At 47.6% G+C, this 17,242-nt stretch overlaps 1 protein-coding gene across 1 annotated transcript in view; it reads right to left on the bottom strand.

Moving 5' to 3' along the window:
* The window catches only part of Lrfn2 (leucine rich repeat and fibronectin type III domain containing 2), a 166,604-nt gene that overhangs the window by 25,193 nt on the left and 124,169 nt on the right, over nucleotides 1–17,242 (bottom strand). The window contains exon 2 of the mRNA XM_031347560.1: nucleotides 566–1,989. Coding sequence (XP_031203420.1) covers nucleotides 566–1,965 — 1,400 coding nt within the window. The 5' untranslated portion in view covers nucleotides 1,966–1,989. The remainder of the gene's footprint in view (nucleotides 1–565; nucleotides 1,990–17,242) is intronic.

The following is a 17,242-nucleotide window of genomic DNA, read 5'->3' as shown; positions in this document are numbered from 1 at the left end:
TCTCTCTCTCTCTCTCTCTCTCTCTCTCTCTCACACACACACACACACACACACACACACACCACATATATACATACATACACACAAGCACATATACTCACACACATGCTGACTCACGTTGATTAAACTTCTCTCCACCACAAGTTTCTATCAACTTGGGTAGATTAGGTCCATAGAACAATTGAGGAACCTTGGCCAAGCAGAAGTGGAAAGCCAGGCTGTGATCCTCCACTCTTTTCTCCTCTCATAATTTTCCACCTTAACATCAAGGAGTCAGAGATTCTTCAGCCACTGGGTTTCCTAATGGCTCAACTCTGACTCTGCTCTCATCGCAAAGTGCTCAGAAGTATCTAGCTACACAGCTATCTCCCTTTCTTGGGAAACACGGTCCTCCACATACACACTTCTTCACCTACCCTGGTAGGAGCCCCTTACCTGTAGCAGAGGAACAGTTGACCCAGGATCCCCTCAGGCACCCCTGGAGAGAAGGGAAACGGGTATATAGGGTTCTAACTTCCCAGCCCTTCCCAACCTGACCACACTGCTGCCTCTGCCTCTGACTCACCTGTAGATCAGCACCTCATCGTCAGAACAGTTGTACTGCAGCTGATACATCTTCACTCTGGGCGCTGACTTACTGACAGACCACTTGACCAGGGCAGATGTGGTAGTCACATCGGACACAAGCACAGCCCTCTCTGGGGTGCTTTTGGGAGGCTCCCCAGCTCCACTACCTCCCCCTCCCCGGCTAGTCTTGCTGGAACCCGTAATGTCCGAAAGGCGAGACTTGGGGGGCGCCATCCGGCTAGTGCTGTTACTGAGGTGTGGGAGCTGCACAATGGAGACCTCTACGGTGGCCGTAGCCTCTCCCGCTGCATTGGCTGCAATGCAGGTGAAGGGTCCGCTGTCCTGAGAGGTGGTAATTAGAATGTCCAGGGTGCCATTGTCAAATACAGCAGTCCTGGAAGAGTTTCCCACCAAGCGGTCATCGGGGGCAACCCAGTGAATCAAAGGGCTGGGGTCCCCAATGGCCTTGCACTTGAGAGTGGCTGCCTGGCCCTCCAGAACCAGCAGCTTGTGTGTGTGCTGGGTGATGAGAGGCGGCTCACACACAAACTCCTCCTCACGAATATGCCAAAAATAGCGACCCTTGAGACCTCCGGGGGATCCACAGGTCTCCAGGTCGTCATCCCTCTCCAGCCTCCGCAGCCAGAGAAGCTCACAATTACAGTGGAGCGGGTTCCCTCCAAAACTAAAGGACAAGGGTGGGGCAAAGGGCGTGGCAGTCAGCAAGGAAGCCTGGGAGCGGGCAAAGATGGGGTCTGGGGGAAGCTTCTGCAGCCGATTGGACGTGAGGTCCAGGCGGGCCAGTTTCTGCAGGTCTGTAAAGGTACCCTCAGCTATGTGGTCCAGAAGGTTGTGGTCCAGACTCAGCTGGTGGAGGTTGATCATGCGCCTTACGGAATCCCAGGGAAGTCCATGGAGGTTGTTGTAAGATAGGTCCAGATCTTCTAAAGTCAGCAGGAAGTCTTCAAAGGCATCATCGGCGATGCCACCCAACTGATTATTGTTCACAATAAGGTGCTGCAGGTTGACCAGGCCCCTGAGTGTGTCTTCCCCAAGGCTAGGTAGCCGGTTGCTGTCAAGGTGCAGGGAGCGGAGGCTCTCAAGGTCCAAGAAGGAGAAGGGCTGGATATGACTGATGGTGTTCCTGGACAAGGTCAGATCCACCAGCCCTGTCATGTTGGCAAAGTCTTGGCGGCCAATATGGATGATAAAGTTGCCACCCAGACGCAGCTCCACCGTCCTCCTGTCAATGTCAGGGGGCACAAAGAGGAGCCCCTTGGAGGGACACAAGGTCCCCAGTGACTCAGACAGATTCTGACAGACGCAGTACTTGGGGCAGGCATCGACGACAGCAAACGCCATGCCAAACGCCAGCAGCCCACCAAGCAGAGTCTCCATGATCTGGTCACTCAGCCTCTGCACCTGGAAGGAGGGACACGACATCAAGGTCAGTGAGTAATTGCCCTTATCAAGGCTTCCTCCCTCCACGGAGTGTCACACTGTATTGGTGAACAACAGAGACTGGCTGTACTGGCTGGTTTTGTGTGTCAGCTTGACACAGACTGGAGTTATCACAGAAAAGGGAGCTGCAGTTGGGGAAATGCCTCCATGAGATCTATCTGTGGGGCATTTTCTCAATTAGTGATCAAGTGGGGAGGGCCCCTTGTGGGTGGTGCCATCCCTGGGCTGGAGGTCTTGAGTTCTATAAGAGAGCAAGCTGAGCAAGCCAGGGGAAGCAAGCCAGTAAGAAACATCCCTCCATGGCCTCTGCATCAGCTCCTGCTTCCTGACCTGCTTGAGTTCCAGTCCTGACTTCCTTTGGTGATAAACAGCTATGTGGAAGTAAGCTAAAACCCTTTCCTCCCCAACTTGCTTCATGGTCATGATGTTTGTGCAGGAATAGAAACCCTGACTAAGACACTGGCTATGCCCAGGTAAGTGCTCATTCCTTTTCATTTTACTCTTCCAGTGCTTTTCCACTTTTTCTTTTCTCCTCAGCTGGTATTATCTCCTAACGACTTGATTCACTGTCTGTGTGTTTTTGGATTGTTTCCTAAATTACATGCACCACATGAGTACCATGCTAGCAGACCTTTCATATGTTTTATGAACGTCTGTGTCCCAAACGTCTAGCACAGTGTTCAGAAGCCCAGAACCTAGTTCCCAGTTTACTACTTATTGAATGGTGAGCGGACACACGAGAAGGTGGCTAGATTTTAGCTGGACGGATAAACAAGTGGACAGATGGGGGGGATAATAGTTGGATGGGTGGGTGGCTGAAGGAGTAGATTTGGTGTTGGTATGTCTATAGATAGGAGGATGGATGAGTGGATGCAGGGAAGGATGGATGGGTAGATGAGATGAAAATGGTAGATGAGTGTCTAGGTGCATAGAAGGATAGGTGAATGGATGGATGGACAAGTGGATAGATGGATAGATGGATAGATGGATGGATGGGTGGGCAGGCAGATAGATGAGTAGATGGGTGAGTCTATAGATGGCGAGATGGGCAGGTAGATAGATGAGATGGGTGAGTCTATAGATGGGCAGGTGTAGGTGGTTGTATAGGTACATGTTGAAGTATATAGAAGGATGTATAGATAGATAGAGAGAATGAATGGGTAAATAGATGAATTCATGAACGTGTGCATGGAGAGATGGATAGATAATAATAGTTGTTCATCCACTGATGTACTGGATATTTGAGGTACATGTAAAGTTGCCTTGTGAACTGCAGTGTTAATCTTAGTTGGTTCTGGTAAAACAGGGAATGAAAGCATCGTAGTGAACCTAAAGGAGAAGGATGTAGGGAGGAAGAGAGATGCTCCTGGGAGAAGCAGGGTTGGTGGGAACTGGCTTTCTATGGTTCTTCATCAAGGTCAAGCCACTTAGATGCCAACTCTTGAGAGTTCAGGAAAGGCAAGATGTTAAAGGGACATTGTTTTAAGAACCTTACTGGTGCTAGGTCCTTCAGCTAGATTCTGTCCATCCATACTATTCTGTTGGCTTCAGGAGCACATGCTACAAGGAAGGATTGCCTGTTTGCAAGGACAGAGACTTGCCTCACAGCCTACTTGAGTCATTATTCAAAAGTCACCCTCTCATTGAGGCCTCTGATGATATCCTTATACCCTATTCCCATCACACACACACACACACACACACACACACACACACACACACACACACATACATGTCCCTCTCTCATGCCTGGTATATGCTCACTTACCTAGGGTGTTCACAGCCTTACTTATTCTCTAGCACTTAGTAGGCGTTTTTCTTAAAAGGACATAGTGGGTAGGAAAAAGGCAAGTGTTCTCTGGGTTTCTGTGCCTCCCAATCTTACAATCTTACAGAATCTCCCTATTCCATGCAATAACAATTATGTACCTTTTTGTGTGTGTAATGTTAAAACCAAGCCATTGGGTTGGTCTGTGAGAAAATCCTGTGTTGTACAGCTTCCTAAAGACCAGCATTTCTCAAATTGGCTTTCTCAGAGTGCTAATTATGTTCCACAAAAGTGGCTTCTGCGGCCAATAAGCTGGGGATGTGCTGCCCACTTGCTGGCTCTTGTGAATGCTCTGCACATGTTCACAAGTTTGGAAGAGCTGAGGTATTCTGCAGTAGGAAACACACTGGATTAAAGATTAATTTGGTGCTACTTTTAAAATTTTTGTTTACTTTGCGCATGTGCACACACTCATGTGTTCAAGCACATATGCGTGTGGAGGCTGGAGGTTGATGTTGAATGTCATCCTCATTTGCTCTCCACCTTATTTTTTACAACAATGTTTCTCACTGAGCTTGAAACTCCCCCATTTAGGCTGAACTTGCCAGCCAGTGAGACTCAGCCTCACTTGTCTTCTCCTCCTCAGAACTGGGATGATAGGCATCCATTGTGCCTGGGTTTCACATGGGTGCTAAGGACCTAAATGCAGTTTCTCCTTGCTTATATAGTAAGCACTTCATCAACTGAGCTATTGTTCTTGCCCTAGTCTTGTTTTGAGCAAGAGATTAATATTTCAAGGAAATAGAACTCTATATGTCTCAAGTTGAGTGCCGCAGATACACAGAAAGCACCCAGCACATGGTTTACATGTATACTGCTTGATGGCTTGAGTGAGGTGTCCTCCATAGTCTTCGGCATTTGGACCCTTAGATAATTGGTAATTGAACACTTAGAACAATTGATAGAACTGAGAGTGTTGTTTGGGAGGTTAAGTAGGTGTGTTCCTGTTAGAAGTATGGTTCTGGAGGCAGGCTGTGGGTTTAAACACTCACATCATTTGACGTTACTGTTTCTATGTGTTTGTGGGTCAAGGTGTGAACCCTCAGCTCTCTGCTCCTGTCCCTACACTTTCACCCCCAGCCTACACCAAGGATTCCCAACTCTGAACTACAAGCCCAAGCAAACTCTTTCCTCTATTTGCTGCCTTGTTCATGCGGATGGCTAAGATTTCCTGGATCCTTGACTAGGCTCTGCCAAGTGTGGACCTAGAAGACCAGAGCTTCTCTTGAGCACAGAGGAAGGCAACAGGTGGAGTTCCCCTGTGATTGACAGCCAGAGATGTAGGCACTTGATGGAACCAGGACAGGGTGATTGCTCTGCCTCTGCAAGGAGTTTGGTGGCAGTAGGTACTGGCAACAGAGAAGTGATAAATATATACTATATGCACACACCATATATAAACTCTCTTCCAATTCATATCCTTGGTCACACAGATCTCAGTTGCTTTATGGTACCTCTTTAAGGGAAACTCCTCCCTTGGGAGCCTTTCCCCACATTTCACCTGTAGATGGCGCTGTCCCGAGAACGGCACTGTCTGACAGAAACTCACTATGAGCTAAATGTAATATTTGACTTTCCAGTGACAGCATCTTGTTAAAAAGTAGATAAAGTTTACTTTAGTAGCATATTTCATTTCACTCACAATATCATGTCCGTGTCATCAGTGCTGTTATCAACGGGATGTTGGGTATTCTTTCATTTGTATAACTACTGAAATCTGGTGTGTACTTCACACTTCCCAGCACATCCCAAATGACCCTCCTCCATATGTGGCTATGGGTTCCCTAATGATCAAGACTGCTGTCTGCTGTTTTGTAAATAAAGTTTTTGTTTTTTTGTTTGGTTTGGTTTGGTTTTTCGAGACAGGGTTTCTCTGTGTAGCCCTGGTAAATAAGTTTTATTAGCACATGGCCCACTCATTCCTTAGTGTCTTTCTTAACTATGTGACAGAGGTACAGGATGGAAGCAGAGAACACAGGGAAAGCAAAAGCTAATAATCTTTGCTGTCTGGCCTTTTCTGGAAGTTTTCTGACCTGTGTTCTAGAAGGTTCTACCCCTTATCACTTTTTTCATTAGGAGTCCCCTGTTAAATCTTCCCCATGAATTCCACATAATGCTGCTCCAGTCCCCTCAGGAGCAGCTAAAGTCTAGCCAGTACCAACTGCCACCAAACTCCTTGCAGAGGCAGAACAACCTTCGGCCACAGGTCGCATCAAGTGCCTACATCTCTGGTTGTCAATCACTGGAGAACTCCACCTGTTGCCTCCCCCTGTGCTCAAGAGGAGCTCTGGTCAGCTAGGTCTTCTCTGGTTTTCTAGGTCCACACTTGCCAGAGCCTAATCAGGGTTGCAGGAAATCTTCAGCATCAGCTTTTGTCAGGAAATGCTGGAGCTAGTCCCCGAGCTGTCTACCTAAGGCTTGCGCTAGCATCTTCTGTTTGGCCCCCAGATCCGCCTCCGCCAGCCCTACCAGTTCTGTGTTGAGGGGCTGATCCGGTGTAGCATAGGATTGCAGTCACCTACATATCCTTTGGGCCTCTCCATCCCTGACTTTTGTCAAGCATTTCTGCTACACAGCTGAGGTGGTAAGGGAAACCAGGGAGGTGGGACTCACACCCTCATGCCAGAAAAGCCCAGACTCTTGCTTCAAACATCTTCATCCTACCAAATGATGTTAAGCAAACCACCATTTTTATGAAAAAAAAAAAGTTTGTTGAGGATTAGTAAATGTCTAATGAATTCAAATGAGTGACTTAATAGAGCTGGGTAAATATATTTTAAGTAATCAGCATGGAAGATTACTGACAGACAAGTGACTATTGAATCTTAATTAAAATTGTATTCTGAGAATTGTCACTTAGCCCATTTCTCTAACAGCCAAACAAAAGGCGGTCTCACCCCCACTTCTGAAGAGGGGGAGTCAAAGGGAAGGGATAAATTATCCTGATTCAGGCAGATAAAATGGGGGAGGTGTTTCCTGTTTGAAGCAGGGATTTGAACAAAGGCTGAGAGACTAGCCTTCAAGAGCATCTCTGAGAGGTGTAGGTGGCAGAAGGGAAAGGAGATTTAGGAGACAGGGGCTGGCCTGGAAAGAGAGCTATGGAAGCAAATGGGAGGGGCTGAAGTCCTGTTGGCCAGCAATGTAAACTGAGGTGCTCTGAGAACCGAGGCTGTGGAAGGTCTATGCTATCAAATGTCACAATCATCCTGTAGAGGAGGCAGCCACCGGCAGAGGAGGCAGGACTGTCCAGGAGGAGCATCTCTGAGCCAGCCTTGGAGCAGAGGGAGGAGGAGAGACTGAAGTGAAGTAACAGGACAGGGATCACTGAATCTACAGTGTCCTGTAGCCTAGACTTGAGCCCTGATCCAGGGTGGGAATGGCTCCTCCTGCTTCTTCCATCATGCAGCTGGATTTCTTCATGTGGTACTTGAAGTTCTGCAATGTAACAGCTCACAGTCGTAAGGTACCCTTGTGTAGTGAGAACGAGATGTATCTTCTGGCTGTTGGCAGAGCACCCTAACTGAGCAACCTTGCACAATGAGAAACCATACCTTGGGGGCCGGGGGCAGGGGGGGGCTGTGCATAGTTGTCCGTGTTTTAGCTACTGGGAAATGAGATTCAAAGCAGTTTGGACCCAGTGGAACCCTCTCCTCCACCCTGGAAAGGATTGCCACTTACTCAGGCTTGCCTGGCGCATGGCCATACTCCAAGCAAAGGAGGCCCCTCCTGAGGCATCCATGTGCCTGGTGTACCCAGAACTGGCAGCTTCTACTAGGGATTGCTTAGGAAACGGAGATGGTCCAGCTGTTCTACTACATTTGAGCACTCGTGTTTTCGGCTCAGAGAGAAACTTGGAAGGAAGGCTGGGGTTCTCAGAAGCAGAGGGCTCGCTGGCTCTGACAGGTCCACTTACCAGGCCCTGATGGCAGGGAGCATTCGCACATAGACATATGCACATGCATACTTGCATGTGTGAATGCAAAAACATGCACATACATATTCGAAAACAGAAGTATACTGTCAATGAATACAGAATTGTGAAACTAAGCTGTCAGTTATTATCAATGCCTCTAGGTGAGATTTTTTAATTTTATTTTTATTTCTCTCTCTCTCTCTCTCTCTCTCTCTCTCTCTCTCTCTCTCTCTCTCTGCTTGTGTGTGTCTGTGTATGTATGTGTGTGCTCTAGGTGGATGTAGGCACATGAGTGTGGATACCCTGAAGTTGAAGTTGAAGTTACAGGTGATTGTGAGCCACAGCACGAGTGCTAGGAACAGACAGAACTCTGGGTTCTCTTGAAGAGCAGTAAGTGCTTTTAACTGCTGAGCCATCTTTCCAGCTTCTGCAGATGATTTTTTATACTTAAAACAATTTGGGGGGGTCAGCTAAAGAGGGGGAGGGGAGAGCAGTGGACCTGGCAGCAGTGAAGGAAACTTCCTCTGGTTGGTGGTTAGTCCTAAGACCCCCCCACCCTAGACCCTCCATCCTTTGCAGCTCTCCCCACCCCCAGCCTCTCTGAACCACCAGGAGCTGCTTCCAACAGAAGAGGCAACATTTAGCAGATGGCTGCTTAGATATATGTGCTGTCTCTCCGCCCTGATTTCCATTTAAAAGATATCTTAGCAACCAGCCTGAACCCCCACTCGCCCCTGAAGCCTGTAAATCCAGTGAAATGCTTTGTCTCTTGCTTCAGGTAAAAAGGGATAAGCCCCCTTCAAAATACTCCAGGTAGGAGGGTGGAAGGGGCTGGGACGGACCACCTGGAGGGGGGCAGCAGCTGGTGCCTTTTTTTCATCTAGACTTCCCCAGTTCAAGCTCCACTGTGCCAGAGAATCACAGCACTCACCCGTGAGGAACCCTGGGAGCTGCGTTCTGTCTGCTGGTGGAGAGAGGAGACCTGACTTCCTTCCCCTTGGGCTACGATCACAGACACCAGAAGCCAAAGTCTGGGCCTCCATTTAAGGGTAAAGAAGAAAGAACTGGGACCTGGTTTCCCAAGCACTGCTCCTGGCCCTGCTCACTAGACGGGAACACCCTTTGGCAACCGACCTGAAGTGCTCCTAACCAGACACTGTACCCCCTCTCTCCCGCTCTCAGATTATAGAGATGACGGACTCTAAGAAATTTCAGTTTCCCCAGACTCCCAAGAAAAGACTAAGGCCTGAGGTGATCACAGAGGGAGCTTACCTCCCAGGAAGAGATCTCAGTTCTGACAGTTTGTCAGACCACAGACTGTGAGACCATGAGGAGGACAGTCCCTTGACTAGAAGATCTAAGCTCTGCATTCCTCTGCGTTCTAGTTACATCACGTCAGGACCCCAGAGATGGATTTGTGGCTGAGGGCGGGGGGTGGGGGTGGGGTGGGGCGGAGGTCAATGGAGCACGTTGTTTCTTTTCCTGATGTGACCACTAGAGTGCTTTTCTCTGCTTTCCATACTGACTTGTCTCTTTAATTCCCCGTTCTAGGACTGGCAGATGAGCCAAGGATGCCAGGGTCCAGATCAGACTCCAAAACAACTCTGGTAACCCTTCCAGGACAGAGCAAACAAGATCTGTGGGTTTGTGTCGGGGAAGGAAGAATTACATGTCTGAGCAGGAAGCCAGCCTTTGACATTGGATGCTGGAGTCTTAGCAGCTAGCATCGAAGGGAGGAGGGGAAGGGAGGAAAAGAAGACAATAGGAGGAGAAGGAGAGGAGAGAGAACACATGAATGTCCCTAGGAGAGGCTCACAGTCCCCAGACAGTCTTCTCTTGGTAGCTGCAGAAAGACACCCCCATATAGGATGGATAGCAGCATTGCACACAAAGCCACAGGGACAGAAACCACCTTCTAAACAATAGCCAGGAAAGGGGAGAGATGTTTAAAGGGCAGCGGGAACCCACGTAGGGCGGTTTGAAAGGCTCCCAGTGAGATAACCAGTTCTTATCAGAAGTCTGCTATTAAGCTACAACTGCCTCCTCTTTGGAAGATCATATTATATCTCCTTGTTAACATATCTGTGGCAGCTTTTACTGTGCAATTATGTTTGCCTTCAGGCTACTCCTATTCACCTGGGGACCTTGTTTTTGGCAAGACCTATTTTGTTTGGTTCTTAGTTCCTGGTAGCAAGCCTAGTCCATGGTCCTGAAGAGGCACCTGGGTTGAGTGAATTAATGGGCCAGTGAGTGAATGAACTGCACTCCAGCAGGAAGAGCCCTAGTTCTTTGCACCTCTGACAGCCTGTACCCTCTAATTTGCTACAAGTGAGTGAGTGAGCTTGTTCCTGTGGGGCAGGCCAAGAATGCTGGGAAATGAATCCCCAGAGACCAGTGTCTGACAAAAGCTATGGGGCCTTGGCTTTCTCAGCCCTCAGTTAAGACAAACTATGCTGAGGCATGTTCTACACCCCTGGAGGGCCCTCGTAGGCACGAGCCTCAGTTTCCTTTCACTGCAGCCTTTTCCTCAATGAAGCCTCTCCCTGACTCCTCCCTTTCTGATTTCCCCACTGCTCTTCCTGTCTTTTCCAAATCTCCCACCTACATAAACCACTTACACTGAAGTCCTTGTTCCAAATCATTGTTCCACTTCTGAGGAGTGCTGGCCCCAGGCAAGCTTCATAATTATAACTGGTGTTATGTTACATAAACTTCCAACAGTCTAGACCCCAATGTATGTGAGATACTGGAAATTTTTTTTTCTATATTAAAGCAGGAAAACCATTAATGGCATCAATGACTAATAAAACATAGAAAGGAATGTAGTGGGGTAACATTTGTCCCCCATATAAGGGGGTAGGAATAGTTGGGATGGAAGAGACTGGGGAGATAGTTTGATTGGTAAAGGGCTTACCTAGTGTACACAAAGCCTTGGGTTCGATTTCAATATTCTCAACAGTAAGAGAGAGGAGGCAGTAAGGTCCCTTTTAAGACATCTTGGGCTATATATGTTTAAGGCCAACCTGGGCTACATGACACCTTGTCTCAAAAATTAACAACAGTAACAACAATAACACATCAGTAGGAGCACCTGCCCCAGCCTCTGACTGGGTCTAGCAAGCTGTGGAGACACACACATCCCTGTGTGAATGAATGTTGGAGGGGTAACAGAGGGACGCCCACACATGGTAGGGTATGAAAGTGACCAAGAACAAGGAGATTGTATGTGAATGGAGATGGGGTTGGGTTGGGGAATGTGAGGAGGCTGTGATGTGTGATAGCCTGAGAGTGTGACTGAACAAGCTCCCAAGAGTGTGTGAGGGGGTGTCACATGAATGAAGGTGAGTGAGTGAACAGGTGGGTTCCTGTGACAGAGTGCTGTGTGGGCGAAGGAAGCTTTACACACATCCCTACACACATCTTGGGTGGGAGTGAGGCAGTGGAGAAGGGGTAGGGAGTGGGGCTTGCTTCCTCGCTGGCGATGGAGACAAATGCCGGCTGTGCACTGTCACCTTCAAATGCATTAATCTCCATGTAGTTTTTATCTGTCCTGTTGGGGTTGCAGAAGGTCCATGGCTGGCAGCTCTCTGCATCAGTTTAGGCCTCCAACCTTCCTGTTTCCACCTGTCACCTTCCACCTGAGCTCAGAGGTAGGGACTCTCAGGTCATAGTGAGACCTGAGTTCAGATTCACTCTTGATTCTTAGCAATTTACCTCCAAGATCTGCACCTTATTCCACCGAAAGTCAAAAGCCAGCAGGTAGTTCTAAGCACCTGAGTGGGCCATTTCCCTCCCTACTTCAGAGAGAATGAGGACATGCAAGAACTCATTACCCATTGCAAGGGCTCCTCTCTCTCGCTGGAACTCTCCTCGGCAGACTTAAACCCCAAAGTCAACTTCTCCAAAGCCAACTCCCTTGCCTACCTCTAGCTTAAAGATGTCGGGCCCATTGGCTCTTCAGGACCCTCAGTCCTCCCCCTAGCACCCCACTCAAGGGAAGTTTCCAGACTGGTCCATGTCCACTCTGCAACTGGGCTAATGGAGGGAGCAGTGGGGTGGATAATTGAAAGCAGCAGATAATCCAAAACTCATTTCCATTTCGCTGGGGAATGGTCTGTCTATGATTTAGTCTCCTCATTATATCTGGCTCAAGCAAAATTAAAATTGACTTTTCTTATTTAAGCCACCCAGGCTACAGGGCAGGCGTGGAGTTGGTGGCATTAAAGTTCACTGTGGCTACAAAGCATAATTATGTGTTAGCATCTAAGCAAGATATCATACTTTGAAGGTCACTTGAGAGAGTGATTGCATTTGTCTCAGCAGACTTGGGGTCCTTGAAGACTAGGATGAGTCCTCCTCAAATTGGGTCTCTCTAAGGACAGACAGTGTTTGTGTCCCTCGGACTCAGGATCCCTCAGTCTGGGTTCCCCGAGAATAGGCTATGTCTCCCTTCATTATTACTTATTTGTCTATGGCTTGCATCTTAAAGAAAAAAAGGTGTGTGTGTGTGGGGGGGGAGGGGTGTTACTTGGGATTACAGTTCCAGAGAATTACAGACCACAATAGCTGAACTGAGGCACGGCAGCAGAAATAGCTAAGAACTCACTTCCTGAACCACAAGCAGGAAGCAGAGGATGCACTCAAAATGGTAGAAGGCTTTAGAAATCTCAAGGCCCACCTACCAGTGACATACTTCCTCTAGCAAGGCCACGCCTTCTAATCCTCCCCCAAGCGGCCACCCCCTGGGGATCAAGTATTTAAATGCCAGATATTTAAATATCTTATGGGAGATATCTTAAACAAGCCACCACACCCTGAGACTAGGGCTCCCTGAGGGCAGGCAGGGCTGTGTCTACTTTTATATCCCAAGTATCAATCTTAAAATAGCACCTCCTAGGTCTGAATTCAGCTCATGAAGCTGAATTCTTCATGTCAGAGTCCCTGGTGAGGCCCAGACCTCACTTGTGCCTGCTTGTGCCTGCATCACTGGTCTCATCAGGAGCATAGACCATGCTGATAACCCAAAAGCTTACAATACTGTGGATAGTATCTTACCTCATGCACAAGCCTGTGGTGATCATCTTACTCTGTAATTAGGCATTTGGTATAACATCAAACACAGTATATTTACTCTTGGGCTCCTGATAACACAATTATTAAAACAAAAACCGTAGAGAGAATACCTTATGTATTGTACCTGTCAATTAAAAAGCCTAGGGCCTATGGCTTGGGCAGGAAATAGAAGGTGGGATGTCCAAGAGGAGAAAGGATTCTGGGATAGAGCCAGGTGCAGGAGGTCCTTGGGAAAGATGTGATGAGTTGGACACATAGTACCTGCACACAAGTAACCAGCCACATGGCAGAATGTAGTTTAAAATAATTGGGTTATTTTAGGTATGATCTCGTCAGAATAGAGCCTAGCTATATGGCCAAGGTACTTGTAAATATATTTTGAGTCTGAGTCATATTTCTGGAAGTATGGGGCTTAGAGGAAAACTCAGGGCTTAACGACAACAACAAAATAATAATCTAGAAAAATCAAAATAACTTTTTTAAAGACTTTTTTATTTATTTTATGTGTATGAGTACACTGTAGCTGTACAGATAGTTGTGAGCCTTGATTTATTTACTATTATAAGTAAGTGCACTGTAACTGTCTTCAGATGCACCAGAAGAGGGTGTCAGACCTCATTATGGGTGGTTGTGAGCCACCATGTGGTTGCTGGGATTTGAACTCAGGAACTTCAGAAGAGCAGTCAGAGCTCTTACCTGCTGAGCCATCTCGCCAGCCCCAAAATAACTTCTTAATGAGTGTTTATTTGTATGTGTTGACATCGCCTGTTTGTGAAGCCGAGGGAATCCCCTTCAAGGGGGCATCAGGGACAAAGGACATACCCTTGGGGTATCAGTCTTTCCTGCTGGTCAGTGTGGACTCATGAGATACACAGATCAACAAAAGCATGACTATTTTTCACAAGGGACCATCTGATAAATTTCCTCTACAGGTGTAAATGACACAAATCCGTATTAGAGAAAAGGCCTGTGTGTGAGGGTCCCACAGCTGTCTGCCCTAGCTCCCATACCTTGGCCAACCCTGGGTTGTTTCCAGGCCATCTCCACCTGGTACGCACATAGGTGACGCCACCGCAAAGACTCGATATGTCTCGACCTTCCTTATCTTTGCTTCCCCTTTGCAAAAGACCACCGGCAGATGGACAGACTGTCCAGTCAGGAAAATGGTTGCCATGCAAGTATGGAGACCTGAATCCAACTCCCCTGGACCAGTGTAAAAGCCAGGTATTGTGTGTAGCTATAACCCTTGCAGTATGGGGTAGAAGAGTGACAAGAGGAGTCATAGAGCTTACTGGCAAGCCAGCTTACCTGAACCAATGAGCTTTTAGGTTCAGTGACACTATCTTAATAATAATAATTAATAATAATAATAATGTAGATGGAACAAAGAGATGGCTCAGCAGTTAAGAGTACCTGCCCCTTTTCCAGGGGACAAGGTTAAATTCCCAGCATCTTCATGGCTACTCACAGCTGGCTGTAACTTTAGTTGCAGCCCTCCATTGGCCTGTGGAGGCATCAGGCAAGCGCACAGTCCATGTTCATGCACACAGTCCATGTTCATACACACAGTCCATGTTCATACACACAAGCAAAGCACTCATCCATGTAAAACCAAACAAATCATTAAATAAGGTGGAGAGTGACTGAAGAACAGATCGATATTGATATCTAGCCTCTACACACACTTACATACCCACACATATGTACCTGCTCACAAAGACACACAAAGCAGGTCCATGCTTATAGCATTGGTGCTAGCGAGTCAGAGACAAGTAGATCTCTGAGGCTCACTGGTCAGCCAGCCTAGTTTATCCATGTTTGGGGTCAACAAGATACGGTGCTTCAAAAACCAAGGTGGGTGGCATCTGAGAATTGAAAAAGTTATCTAACTTCTGTCCTCTAGAGCCATGAACACACCTGCGCATGCGCGTGCGCACACACACACACACACACACACACACACACACACACACACAAGCATGGGGACATAGTCATCCTTCCTGATCATGATATGTAGGTCTTTTGTGTTGCCCAGTTTTAAGAAGAAAGGATAGGAAGACTTACCTGTCAGGATCCTGGAGTGGGGCTTAGCAAAGGACATAATCAAAGGGGAGCAGAAAGGAAGCTCCAGGAAGGGCCTGCTGACCATCGCAAGCAGGTCTAGAGGAACCAGAGATGTTCAGCACCACTCTGGCAGCGGAGGGAGCCTATTTACCCTGGCAATGCTAGACAGAGGGACAAAGCAGACCCCAACCAGGATAGGTATTGGAGGAGGAGCTTCCCAGAAAGTTGACAGACACAACCCTTGGTGGCCTGCTCTTTGGGAGGGACCAGCCAAAAGTGACTTTCTCCAGTTGCCTCTCATTGGCCAAACCTCACCAGCAGTCAGAGGCCAGGGAGACTGCTCAGCTGTCCATGTGGTATGGCCTCCAGGGTCCAAGACATGCTGAGTGGGGATCCGAGAGGACTTGGAGAAAGAAACAAAAACAAAGCAAAAGAAAGAGCCTGTCTTCTCTCCCACTAACTCCCCCAAGGAGTTCCCGGATCTGGAAACCTCTTCAACGTATAAGAAAAAAAAAAGAGGGAGGGGAAAAGGAGGAAAAGGAGAAAAAGAGAAAGATTAATCCACTGGAAACAAGGAACCCCACAGACTAAAGAGCAGTAAATATGAATTCAATTTGGGTTTGCCATTTACAGGTACCAGCCTTGGAAGGCTCTGACAGGCCGATCAGATAAAAGCCACTCTTGTCGCCATGATGGCACATTTAAATTTTTATTGCAAACACCAGGCTCCATTACCCAAGGTTTGCTTTCTGCATTCCTAATCGTTTCTCTCTTCATGTCCGGGTGGACTGGCCCCTTGCCTGATGGACAGCAGGAAAACATGACCAGTTCTCTAAGTCCCCAGAGGTTTTGTCCTGACCCTGCCTTAGGCTTCCAGACAGATGGGCTGTCTCCCTTCTCCAGCTTGCTCTATTTTATTTATTTAAAAATGTTGCTGTACATTCCAGGGTGGTGCACATGCCACATTGTGTGTGTGGATGTCAGACGACAACTTGCGAGAGCTGACCCTCTCCTACCATCTCCTATCACTGTGAGTCCTAGGTATCGAACTCAGGGAACTCAGTTCATCCTCAAGCATCCCCAGCAAGTGCTTTTACCTATTGAGCCATCTTGCTAGTCCCATGTCAGGGCCTCTTCATTTCCCTCTGTCTGCCTTCCTATTTTCTCCCACTCCCTTTTCATTTGATTTATTCCCTGGAGACTTATGTGGATTAAAGACTTCCTCTCCTCATTGACAGGCGCCTGGTTTCAGCACATGGATTCAAACATTCAGCCAGGCGCCCAAGGAGCACCGGATCAGGTAGGCATATGGGACACAGGGACAAGTCCTCATCTCAGGATACCTTCTTTTTATGGATGGTGTCCCGGTCTATAGCCAAGAGCTTCCAGAAGTAGAGGTACCATACCAATATGCCATCTCTAATCTCTATACGCATAGGCAAACACTACCCCAAAGATCAGAGATGCTGGGTCCTGCTCATCCTTGATTCCTTTTTACAAGACACACTGGGAGATGATGGCAAAGTCAGTGAATTGCCTATCAAGCAAGCATGAGGAGCTGTGTTCAGATATCCAGAATCCATGTGATTGGGTAGGGCACCTTCCTTTTCTTGAGGGAGCTTGGAAATCCATACTTGGTCAACCAGACTACAGGGAAGAGAAAGAGGTACAAGTAGTATGTTAGTACTTATTCTCTGCCCATTTTACAAGAGAAATGGAGGGCCAGGAATCTGATAATATGTGCCCAATGATTTAGAACAAAGGCAGAACTGAGATTCCAAACCAGGCACGGCCCACCCATCACAGACAGCCATTGCTTTCAAGAGGAAAGAAAGTTAGATCAAGTGTGAGGTTTCTGTAGAAGCCTGCCCAGCAACTAGGACAAAAGAACAAGCTTCTTGGACAAGGTAGCTTTGTCACTTGTCCCTTAAGTGAGGGGTGGCAGGATTCCAGAAGCTAGGGTGTCACAGAGAATACTCTAGTTGGTAGAACAAAGATGTTGGTTGGAGAGACAGTTGGTAGAACAAAGATATCAAGTATGTTGGTTGGAGAGAGGTGGGCATTACAGATTTATTTGTTTGATTTTGAGACAGGGACACAGCATGTTGGCTGGTCTGGATGGTACTCCATGTATCTGCCTCTGCCTCCCAAGTGCTGGGCTTACAGATGCCTTTTAAAGGAAGACCCAAGCTTGATTTGGCCACCAGGCACACTAACATGGGCACAAGTCCAGCCACCCGGAGGCTGAGGATGCACCTGAGCTTGCATCCTGCCTCTCCTATTCCTGGCTATGGGACCTTGGCTATGTTGTTCAATCTCTTGATGTCTCTATTTTT

Source organism: Mastomys coucha, unplaced genomic scaffold, assembly GCF_008632895.1.
Source record: "Mastomys coucha isolate ucsf_1 unplaced genomic scaffold, UCSF_Mcou_1 pScaffold3, whole genome shotgun sequence".
Lineage (NCBI taxonomy): Eukaryota > Metazoa > Chordata > Mammalia > Rodentia > Muridae > Mastomys > Mastomys coucha.
This window is presented reverse-complemented; position numbering and strand designations above follow the sequence as displayed.